Source organism: Sinohyriopsis cumingii, chromosome 6 (assembly GCF_028554795.1).
Source record: "Sinohyriopsis cumingii isolate HCF-2022 chromosome 6, ASM2855479v2, whole genome shotgun sequence".
NCBI lineage: Eukaryota > Metazoa > Mollusca > Bivalvia > Unionida > Unionidae > Sinohyriopsis > Sinohyriopsis cumingii.
This window is the reverse complement of record NC_142966.1, coordinates 160,306,594-160,319,568: the sequence shown is the minus strand read 5'-3', so window position 1 is coordinate 160,319,568 and position 12,975 is coordinate 160,306,594. Positions and strand designations below refer to the sequence as shown.

General features: G+C 31.5%; 1 protein-coding gene across 7 annotated transcripts in view; it reads right to left on the bottom strand.

Annotated features, from left to right (window-relative positions):
* Positions 1-12,975, bottom strand: part of LOC149798399 (receptor-type tyrosine-protein phosphatase alpha-like) — a 100,463-nt gene that overhangs the window by 52,415 nt on the left and 35,073 nt on the right. For 4 of the 7 annotated variants that reach the window (XM_089963591.1, XM_089963589.1, XM_089963592.1 and 1 more), the window contains exons 3-7: positions 12,273-12,476; positions 7,247-7,387; positions 5,996-6,136; positions 1,323-1,463; positions 71-211 (exon numbers count right to left, since the gene is read on the bottom strand). In XM_089963591.1, the coding sequence (XP_089819717.1) occupies positions 71-211; positions 1,323-1,463; positions 5,996-6,136; positions 7,247-7,387; positions 12,273-12,476 (768 nt within the window). The remainder of the gene's footprint in view (positions 1-70; positions 212-1,322; positions 1,464-5,995; positions 6,137-7,246; positions 7,388-12,272; positions 12,477-12,975) is intronic. The other 3 variants (XM_089963594.1, XM_089963595.1, XM_089963596.1) reach the window with 3 other exon arrangements.

Here is a 12,975-nt window from a genome sequence, read left to right as displayed (position 1 = left end):
GTACAAGGAAGGTACACATAATATTGGAGGTAAAAATTGAACATGTATATTCGGAATATAATATTAGTACCTGATCCACATGTTTCACCCGTCCACCCGGCTTCACAACCAACGCTGCACTGACCGTTCATTATTGAGCAACTGTTGTTTCCATTTAAACAGTAACCACAGGATTTATTGCAGTTCCATCCGTAAGTTCCTGCTTCGCATTCTTAAAGAATAAAACGAAAACAAGGTTATTTCCCAATCACATGGCGCACTACATCTTCTAAAATATAACAGATAAAGAAAAGGATCAGAGTACGAATAAACCAGTTAGACACAATACTGACTTTTTATGGATTGTGTGCTTGCAACGAAGTTAAAGACCCTATGCATATACAATTGAAGTCCCCTTCCTCAAACAGAAATCTCTATATGGAGGGGTAAGTTAATTTCGTGTGAAATAACGAAATAAACGATGTACAATATTTTACATGATTCATACTTTTGAAACATCTTATTTACATCATGAATCATAGATACAAACAAATTTATATATATATATATATATATATATATATATAGAGAGAGAGAGAGAGAGAGAGAGAGAGAGAGAGAGACATAGATACATAGATAGATAGATACGTAGATACATAGAACTATAAACCAGCTTTTAGTCCCAAAATATACATTTGTAAATATTATGGACTCTTTCAATATAAAAATTCACCACTGTTTGAAGATCTCGTAAACAGAAATTTTCTTTACACCGCAAAGGAGGTCAAACTATTCTTAGAAAACATAAAATTTTCTATCTTTCAGTAGCCAGACTCTAGCTTCGAATAAAAGCCAGGTATAAGGTTCACTCTGTTATTCGCCAAATGATGCTTATACGAAAGGACCTCCTTCTTTTCTATGTAAGTTATCCTGTACACTATTAACTTTGCAAAACACCCTTCTTCATCAAAAGTGTTGAAAGTCGGTGTAAATAACAAGAATTTTCAATTCAAAACGAAATGAAAGGAAAAGATTTATTTCATGATTATCATTATCATTTAAATGGTTATAAATACGAACTCTATGTTTTCGGCTCTTACGATACATTCAAATATGTTCCATCAAAAGTACCTATTTTCTGATACAGTTGATGCTTTTGAATATCCTTTGATGCATGCATCAATAATGTATTATGCTATTCTTCTCGTGAAGAAACTATTAAGATTTTAATTCGTATTGCTTTTATAACGATAGAGATTTAATTAAACCCTTAAAAAATATCTGCTGATTAATGCATGTTCGACTTGGACGATAAATCTGTATAGTGATTTAAACTGACATACTTAATTTGCATATGTCACCATGCCATCCTGCCTCACAACCTTCCTTACACTTGCCGTCTGTCAGCGAGCAACTGATGTTCCCTTTGTAACAATTGCCACAGGTATCATTGCATCCGGATCCATAGGTTCCACTTTTGCATGCTAATAAATAGTAGGCACTTATCACTATTAAAATATGCAGTGCTGAAATTCTTAACGGACACATTTCAATTCTGAATGTAAGAGCCATGGCTAATTTAAGAAAAACATGCACAGTTCATACTTGTATAAATTCACAAGCCCAAAATAATAATATTTCGGTCCTTCTTTAGATCATTTTAATAATATTTGATGTAATACATTATTTAAATATCACTTGTATTTTCCCAAATTTCTCTAGGATTAGAAAGGTCATATCATTGTTCCTTGGTATAGTACTTTCTGATAATATTATCAAGGTATTCCAGAAATGGAAGCGAAGAGTGACCGCAGGTATTAGAAAGCTATATTAGTTGTCAGTAACGAACCTTTCTTCTAACGTCTAATGTATTCCTACCATTAAAACAATGCTTTAGCTTGCTGGAATCTGTTAAATGATATATTCATTTGTATTCGTTTGCCGCATATACGTCGCTCTGATGTACTATAACATTTGACTATTCTAAATTCTACCGTTGCTGATAAAGAATGCCATTTCATACATTTAAGGTAATGACACTACAATTTATATTATTCAGAAAGAATGTTGATATATTAATTTAGTAGTATATGAGAGTAGAATATATATAATTATTTGATGACGTTAGAACTTTAAAAGAAAACTTTAAATCATTATTCCTATACGTGAGCATTTAAGAATCTCTCCAAACAAATAGAAACAATAAGAAAAGAAGTAGCAATACATAAACAGTAAAGCAAATACATCAAGCTCACAAGAAGCGATTAATATCTTAAAGATGGATGATAGTGATATTTCTCGTCTACAAACTTTCATATTGTCTAAAGCGCCTCTTTATTATCACATTCTCTATGCAATGATGTTCTGTAGGAATATATCGTCTTTAGAAGAGAACAACAGTGGTAACGTTTACCCAAGGTGGTCAATATAAACGTTTTCAAAAGAGAAAATATAAAATTGTAAACTCTCTTATCCTTTTAAGAATATTGATCAGAAGGAAAAAATATTCTTTCAAACAAACAACAAGAACGTATTTTAGTGGAACCATTTGGCAGAATAATAATAGACTGTGTCTGTTCCTTACATAAGAATAAGTCAGGCAACCAATACTTGTTGAGCAAAATAGTAGTGTCCACAAGATCTTCATAGTCAATTCCTTTGATGAATATTAAAACAACAAACCATAGTAAAAGCTTTTATAAACTTATGTTTACAGTTTATTGTCTTCCTAAATCTGTCCAGTCTGATCAAAGGTGAACTTTAATGTATGGATTTTTTTAAAGTTGATTATGCATGCATTAGGGATTTAACAGTTTGTGTCTTCTTCCTACCACCCGGAGAATCGGGGCGTTTTGGAAAGATTTCATCAGACTTTGACGAAAATGATTCGGTCATGTTGCTTTGATACGGGAAAAGATTGGCATGAAGCTGGTCATTTGCTGTTGCTTACTGTTATGGAATCAATTCAATATTCTTTATATTTTAGTCCTTTTGAAATAGTTCTTGGACATACTGTCCTTTGACCACTAAAACTATAAAAATAGAAATTTATTTCAACCGAAGATTCAGAGATGAATCGCCTTGACTATACTTCTGATTCCAAATACAATTTGTCAAAGTCTAGTGAAATAGCAAGAACTAATTTTAACTCTACTAAGTCAAGAATGAAATTAGAGTAAAACAGAACTATAAAGGAAATAAGTTTTCAGCCTGATAATAACGTTCTTTCTCTCTTGCCCATATCTCAAAATCCTACTCAGGCTAAGTAACATGGTCTGTATACGATTAAAAACAGACGTACGTGATATAACTTATAAGATTAGCACTCAGGGAAGAAGGAAACTTACTCAACTTTGTCATATAAATATATTAAATGGGTATGCTGATAGAGATAACCAAATTATTCATTCATTCAACTGAGATTTATCTTTCACACACAGAGAACCTATAAACAATGTGATGGAATTTGACTGCAGTGATGCTTTTTTAACCAACCTTAGGAGTTCAGAAACGTCAAACAATTGGGACCAGACACTTTCAAATCCTATGTTGCAAGAATAGAGTGAAATACACTAGTTATTAAGTAAACACAACGAATTGTTTCCAGATTACACTCACAAGAAAGAGCACAAGAAATTTCGACATTCGCAATTCCAGATGGATTTTATCATTATCAGGTGATGCCAGTGGCAACTAAAAATTATCCGTCAATATGCAAGCGTTAATTGTACACGATAACATATGGTACAGATAATTGGGAAACGTAGATTGGTGACGTCATAATCAACAAAGTCACCTTGAATGACCATTAGGACGCGATTCGGAGAGTATTTGATTGACTCAGTAGTGCAAATATCACAATATATTTAGGAAAAAGTAGGTTTCTGTTGTGCTTGTGCAACATTTTTAGGACATGTTTTTGGACATTGTGAAGGTAAACCTGTATAAATTAATGTCCATGCTATCTACGAATTCTCAATATTTATCAGTAAAACCCAACTGATGTGCTATTTAGGTATCACTGGATATTATGGGACCTTCTGCTCAAATTTTCGATAATCGCTGAAAGCCCATCCAATTTGTTCAGTAAGAAATCTAAGTTTCATTGGTCTGAAACATGTTAGGAGGCTTTTGATAAATTAAAGACCATATTAAAGGTGCACACTTTTTTTCAGCTCCAAAATTCAGTAAATAATTGAAAATGTATGTTGATGAGAGCGATATCGGGGTTGATGACGAATTGAATCAAGAAGACAAGAATTATGTGGATCATCCAGTGTGCTATTTTTCGAAATATGTAAACATCTACCAGATAAATTATACCATATATGAGAAAGAATATTGGCTTTGATATTGGCTTCGAAAAATATTGAAATGTATACTTGTTCAACTACTCTGGTTACTCTATTTAATTATCACAACCCCCTTACTTTCAATAAGAAAACGAAAAACAAAAGGCAGAAACTATTTTGATGGGGTTTGTTGTTGCAGGTATGCAACAAAGACAATTTGGAGATCAATGGGAGAAAAATAACTGATAGCAGTTGCACCTTTACGAGTATTTAACTACTATATTTTTTATGTATATTGTGTTTCATTGGTGAGACATAATTCGATATATTTTGATTATTATATTTTGGATGTATATTTGACTAATGTGTTAAAAAAAGATTTATTATATAAATCTTTCTTTTTCTTTTTGAGGAAAAGGGGTATGTATAATTAATTTTGTATTTTGTGTTTAATCCTTCTCCATAATTGAGGGTGGGAGTTTGACTCATCTGACTAATGACATTTTTTAAAATATGTTTACCTAGATTTGAGTTCAGGACAATGCTTTTTGCATTGGAAAAGTCACGTTCCGTTCGATTTTTATCAGGATGTTTGATAAAGGTAAGTAATCAGACTTGAAATTGTTTATGAATCTGATGGAAATTTCCAATGGCAATGATCTACATCAAGGGTATTTTGTTGTGTATAACTGAGATGAGAGTCTGTATATCAGAAAGACTAAGTAAGCAATTATTCATTCCTATTTGATATCAGTCATTGTGGAAGTATTTTAGTTGTGTTCAGTTTTAGTTAAAGAAGAATTATATATTTAAATTATTATTTAAGATTATAAAATGCCCATTGAGATTTTGGACAAAATCATTATTTTCGGTCATGAGGATCATTCAAAGACAGTCTGGATTGCATGAATGTAACATATCAATATAAATGGCACACCTGCACATTCAGTAATATTCGTACATCAACACTTTCAAGATCGGAATTCATTTGGAACACCACTGGAATTCATCCGGAACTCTATACAATTTTTACAATAATATAGTAAAATGATTTTACAAGTTCATTTTGTATTATAAGGAAATGAATTGTTTGTTTAATTTTACTAAACTTGTTCATTTTACGTTTTTGTTACTTATATAAAAGACCAACGAATCGTAACAATATGTATGAATGTGTGAATCTATGTATGTATATATGCATGTATATATCTATGTTGTTTAAGGGCACTTCAACACAATGTACGCTATATCATGCATATTAGAAGGCAATTTCCCAAACTATACAGACACAACAATGCAAAGCAGAAGAAACGTCGGGAGAAAAAGGCTACAAATGAACATAAATTTCTAGTACAAGTAAATAAATGATGAAAGTCAGACAAGTTGAAAACCTGTAAAAATTATAGGATGAAATATTAAGGTTAAAAGTAATATGCATCATCAAACACTTTGTTATATAAATCGTGTTGCACTAAAAAAGTCCAAGCTCTTCTAGGATTAAACATGATAACTACGTCTCCAAACAAACTTCAAATCAGAAGCTTCATGTAATATTGATGTATGATGCATGGTATACCTTAATAAAATAATGTAAAAACTGATCATTGCGAAATTACCAACTAAATACTTCTTTAACTGATGATTATACTTACGAGTACAAGGAAGGTACACATAATATTGGAGGTAAACATTGAACATGTATATTCAGAATATAATATTAGTACCTGATCCACATGTTTCACCCGTCCACCCGGCTTCACAACCGCCGCTGCACTGACCGTTCGTTATTGAGCAACTGTTGTTTCCATTTAAGCAGTAACCACAGGTTTTATTGCAGTTCCATCCGTAAGTTCCTGCTTCGCATTCTTAAAGAATAAAACGAAAACAAGGTTATTTCCCAATCACATGGCGAACTAGATCTTCTAAAATATAACAACTAAAGAAAAAATCAGAGTACTAATAAACCAGTTAGACACAATACTGACTTTTTACGGATTGTGTGCTTGCAACGATTTTAAACACCCTATCAATATACAATTGAAGTCTCCCTCCGGACCAAAAATTTCTATTTGAAGGCGTAAATGAATTTTGTTGCGATACAACGTAATAAAAGATGTACAAAATTTATATGATTCATACTTTGGAATATCTTATTTACATCATGATACATACATACATATATATATATATATATATATATATATATATATATATATATATATATATATATATATATATATATATATATATATATATATATATATATATACACACAAAGAGAGAGAGAGTGATATTTATAAACGAGCTTTTAGTCCCAAAATATACATTTGTTAAGATTATGGACTCTTTCAATATAAAAATTCACCACTGCTTGAAGACATCTTAAACAGAAATTTTCTTTACACCGCAATGTAGTTTAAACTATTCTTAGAAAAGACACACTTTTCTATTTTTCAGTGGCCACACTCTAGATTCAAATAACAGCAAACTATAATGTTCACTCTGTTATTCGCCAAATCATGCGTATATGAAAGGATGTCCTTATTTTTTATTTAAATTATCCTGTGCACTATTATTCGTGCAAGACACTTTTCTTCATCAAAAGTGTTGAAAGTCTGTGTAAATTTCAAGAATTTTCAATTCAAAACGAAATGAAGGGAAAAGGTTTATTTCATGATTATCATTATCATTTAAAGGGTTATAAATACGAACTCTATGTTTTCGGCTCTTACGATACATTCAAATATGTTCAATTAAAAGTACCTATTTTCTGATACAGTTTATGCTTTTGAATATCCCTGGATGCATACATCTATAATGTATTATGCTATTCTTCTCGTTAAGAAACTATTAGCATTTTAATTCGTATTGCTTTTATAACAATAGAGATTTAATTAAACCCTTAAAAAATATCTGCTGATTAATGCGTGTTCGACTTGGACGATAAATCTGTATAGTGATTTAAACTGACATACTTAATTTGCATATGTCACCATGCCATCCTGCCTCACAACCTTCCTTACACTTGCCGTCTGTCAGCGAGCAACTGATGTTCCCTTTGTAACAATTGCCACAGGTACCATTGCATCCGGATCCATAAGTTCCACTTCTGCATGCTAATAAATAGTAGACACTTAACTTTATTAAATCATGTAGTGCTGAAATTCTTACCGCACACTTTTCAATTCTGAATGAAAGAGCCATTGCTAATTTAAGAAAAGCATGCACAGTTCATACTTGTATAAATTCACAAGCCCAAAATAATAATATGTCGGTCCTTCTTTAGATCATTTTGATAATATTTGATGTAATACATTATTTAAATATCACTTGAATTTTCCCAAATTTCTCTAGGATTAGAATAGTCATATCATTGTACCCTAATATGGTACTTTCTGATAATATTTTGAGTTTAATGCATGTCAAATACTGGTTCTTGCTGTGTTTTTGTGTGCTGAATTAGTCTTCATTTTGTGTATTTTTTTCATAACCCTATAGGGTCATCCGCTCTTTTTTATATTTTTCTGTATTTTTCTGTACTCATTTTATCAATGTTTAGAGTGGCTGAGACTTATGTGAAACTCATTGATGCCTTTCTTTCCTCACATGCCTAATTATTTTTCAATAATATTCATTACTTATAAGGAACATTGTTTGGTATCAGAACAAATTTAATCTATCTTACAAATATTTTTGTGAAATAAATGGAAGATATCAAAGAAAAAATATTAAGCACCCTGATTATCAAACAACCTAAGGTCAAAATATTTATGTTGAGTTAAACCTTATTGAGAATTTAGAACACTTTCAGCAGAATTAATTTTCGTTTCTTGTTTTTTTTTATATAAAAATAAAGTCAAGGCTAAAGGTTTTTAGAAAGAACACGAGTCAAAATAAATCCAAAGTGATCACACTACGTGAATGAAATTGGCAAATATAAGCAGCACAATATGTTGATGGATAAGTGTCAAAGTTGTGCTGAGGAAAATAAGAAAAAAGGCAGCTAGTTAAGTGACTTAGAGGAAAGGTGTATATCATATACTGATACAGTAAGAAACAAGTACAATAAATACACTCTCGCATGAAATGGTACAGTTGACAGATAGAACTATATACCACATTAATCGTTAACCAACAGCAAGATGTCATTCAAAAGAAAAATAAGATCGATTTTAGACAATTGGAAGTAAATTGCATGTCATAAATAGTACTGAAATTCCATTATTAATATACTTTATACACGAATAGAGACGCAGAAGTCAACGTACTACCTATTCCTTGAGACTGCAAAAATAAATCTCATTGATATTATTTACAAATCAGGATATTCTTTCCTGCAGTACAGAATATATTAATTTTGTGATTTTAAAGGATCACTGAAAACGTGTTGAAACTTTCAAATTAAAAATAGACAACTTTATCAAAAGTCGATTGCCAGATATAAATAAATCTGTGATCCATGAACCTTGAGGTATTTTTATCTAAATGTGATCCAGAAAAGATCGCGTTGTTTCTTTGACATACGAGCTGTTCTTTGTAAAGATCCTTGTATATTGATGAGATTTTGACTGTTTGCTTACAATGACACTGAAATATACCTTTATGTTCCAGATGTGAAATATTAGCATGGTAGAGCGACATACGCTGATTAATTAATAATATAAGTTGTTGCAAAATGGTTTCCGATAAAAAGAAACTAGATTTAAGATTTGGTGTTATTATGTTTAAGCGGTCTAGCATTAGTGTTGCGTATTTATAGATGTCATGCCAATTAAGATGTCAAACCAATAATGATGTCAACATATTCTCAAGGGAAAGCAGATCGTCAATGCTTTAAGTAAAGAAACAAAAAATGCTAAAATGTCCATACAGATAAGGCGTGGCAAGTGAAAATAAACAATTTTTATTTCAGACTTGTAAAACGTTGCACCGGACGTTTCCTCCTCTGTGTTTTTAGCGTATAATGGTTCCTAAATTCAATATTCAAGTGAATATCGAAGTTGCGTTTATCTGAATTATTCATATACCATTGCAGTCTTATTATTTTGCTTCGTCTTGAATGCCGATTGTATTTTGCTCGCAAAACATTAACTTTTGCGCACTCCATGTGATACATACTATATGTACCTATGTATAAATGTTATTTACTGACCACATACGATTCCAGATTTAAAATGTGTCAACGAAACTTGCGAGACATATTATTGTATGGTTTTCTTTCTCATTAACCGACCTTCATAAGATGAATGTAGGCGCACTATGCGTAATTATTTCCTAATGATATAATATCTAAGATTTAGGTCTCATAACTGGAATTTCACTCATAAAAGGACATATATTTGTTAGGTGCATTCAAGAAATGTATGGGAACACAGTTGATCTTCGCTATTTATTTGCTGACATAATCAAAGTATTAACAAAAATAATCCTGTCTCAACCTAGTTCTACAAAAATTAAAAATAATCTTGATTGATATTGATCGCTTGCATGAAAATGGAAAACCAATTAATACAGCTTTGCTTTTATGATTTTACAAATGTGCTTAATATATATCATGAGACTGACATTGTAGTGATTCAGGTATCAAATGAGAAGGACACAAAACAATTTAAAAAAGGGTATATCTTCAGCCTTCAATATTTCTTCCTTTGTCAATTCTGATAATTCCAAATTTTCGCTTCTATATGCCAAGTCAACTGTTTAATTTAGCCAACGCATTATTATCATTATTTTTTATTCGTGTTCATTATTTGTATAATTCCTGTCTCATCTTGTCATATTTCCATGTAAATTAGGGAATACGATGGCTTTGATTCGCGTAACTACTTAATATATTCAAGAATAATTTCAACCCTTATGTGCATTCTGATGTCTTCCAAATAATAGCGTGTCCCATATACCATTCTAATCCAGCGAGTCCTTCATGCTAGCAGCATTTAAACTTTTTAGACATAAAGCAACAATAAAATTATAACAATTGCGAATCCGATGTCATTACTGCACCTTGCAAAAGCTACTTTAGATCTAAATTATCAGGTCATATTGATTTAATGACTGAATGAATAAATATGTATAATACAAACGGCAATAGATGCCTTTAAATGTTCACTTATAAACTCATATTTGCATATTCGTCCACAAGATAATTGCATGAATGACATCAAAGTTCAGCAACTTTGAATTGTATTATGTAATAGAATAAAAATGGATGTTGCAGCCCAAAGTTTAAAATGTTGTAGATGGATTAGATAAACTAATTTCAATGCATGTAAATTATGAATGATTTTTATATACGACACTGAAATGTACCCAGTGAAATAGTTCCCCCTAAGATGGAAAAAACGGGTACACTTGGTTTCATCGCAGAGATCCTATCCAACCTGGATCGCAGCCGAGAGGCGATGTTTAATTGGTGGCCACCGAAACACTTTCCACATATTATTTTACAAAACTAAGAGAACGTACCATCGAGACACTCTGGAGTTATTGTTAAATATATAATATAACGTATTTTGTTTCAAATAGTTCTAAAGGTCGTAAAAAGAATGGTAAATGGTGTCAGGAAAGTAGCGAGATGACATATTAGTTAAAGAAAGTCAAGACAGAATGAAAATGATTAAATAATATTAGACATAAACTATTTCTGAAGAAATAAACAAATGAGATTTTTCAATCAAATAAAAATCAAGGTAAATGTATGGATGAATTTTATTTAAATTATTTCTGCCCTTATCTTCACCTGCCTTTTTAGAAAGTTAAATTTGCCTTGTCAGAAGAATGGCCGTTTTGAACATAACTTTTTACTTGAATATAAAGATTTTAAAATAACATGGTGCGCGAATTCCATTTAATGCGTTAAGCAGGAAAACGGTTCGAATTTCATGTCGATAGCAACACAAGGAAGGGTGAATTTTACACAGGAGAAATAGGCACATAAACATCAGCATATAGCTATTGGAACGTGTATCTAAGTCATTCTGATTTCTACAAATCTGAAGTATAATGTGGTGTGACATACTGTTGACACATCTTACATTGAATATAACAAGTCAGTCAGACTATCATATGTCAATGTTATGCTTTGATTCAGTAAAACGCATATAAAGACACGTTTTCTTCCACACCTTAGGATTTGAGACGTTTTCTTATATATGTACAATATGTTTCGCATAGGATATGCAAGTCGCTTATGATTAACATATAGAATACTGAACAGGCAAAACAACAAGAATTTCAGTTTTCGTCTCTATAAATCAGTCAACCAGAACATATAATTTTCTTTTATGATGGGAGATTGTCACTGTATTCGGAAGTTTATTTTAGCATAATCTCTCGGTAGTATTCACGGCTGTACGGGACAATTCCTAACCTCTCTCCTGGACCCAAGTTGACATATTTATTAGTTTGTTGTGTTGCTTAGTTTATCGGTATATTGATTCAGAGCATGTCTGTAGTTCACTAGGAGTATCTATATGACCTGCGAAAGGAAAGTCACCCCCGTAATCTGCTATTATTGTTGAACTCTGATATCAGCATGAAAATTCCTATCTCAAATGTTATTCCAGAAAGAACCTTTCGAATGGGGGGGGGGGGATTTAATGCAAAGAATACAAATTATATATATTTTTACAGATGTTCAAGTTCTACCAGCCTTAAATAACCAATATTTCCCACGAATGTACATGAATATTGCGTACATTAATTTATTCGCTTTTAGGATAATCGCCGTATTAATCAAGTACATCAAACAAAACAAGAAGTAATTTGTTAAATGGTTCAAAACATTGTATAGCGAAGACAACATTGTACAGTAATAAATGATTTATTTTCCAAAACGCACTTCCTGTGAGTTACTTACATTCTATTATATGATGACAGTACGCCGTGCATTAGTATTAATTATATTGATATTGCTAGGGGTTTATTTAAAATACTGTATATTCATTATTCTTTTGTACATCTTGCAATCTTTACAGTATAAAACTATAACGAATTACGTACCACCCTCAACAGTTACTTCGCATATCGTCAGGATTTTATTTGACCTCATCAAAGAGATGAAACGGGCAATGACACTGTCAGGTTTAAAAACATATTTTATATCTGTGACGTCACTCAATGAGTCACTTCTAAATTCTTGACTATAATTCCAAGGCCCTGATGTATTACCAAGATACATCTTAACTCCATAAAGTTGATCCCTGTCTGAAAAAAATATAAGAAAAAAATAAGCATCGAGCTGCGTATATTATCAGAGACTAGCTAACATATATAGCATAATAAATTATATGTAAGTTAATATTGTGAAATACGTTTCTTTTAGAGATTGCTCTTCAAAAGTGTGTAACTACAAGCCATGTTTATTTTATAAGAAACCGCACATAGTCGATTAATAATTAAAAAAAAAGGTAACATGTTGTTATAGTATTTATTTTACTTGAATGGAATGTGATTGATTTATCGCTGAAAAATTAAAGGTGTTCATTAAAGATTAGTTTTAATTACAGTTTGTAAGAAACTTGTACTGGCTTTTATCGTACGTGCAATATTGCAGTTCCTCAGCATATCAGCAAGATTTTGTGTTTTTTATGGTGGGGTGATCATCTTTTGAAAGAAATATGTAAAGTTTGTAATGTATTGCCATATTTGTGGAGGTTTGTGAAGTACTAAATGTAGTTACTTTATATGAATGTACAACAGTTGG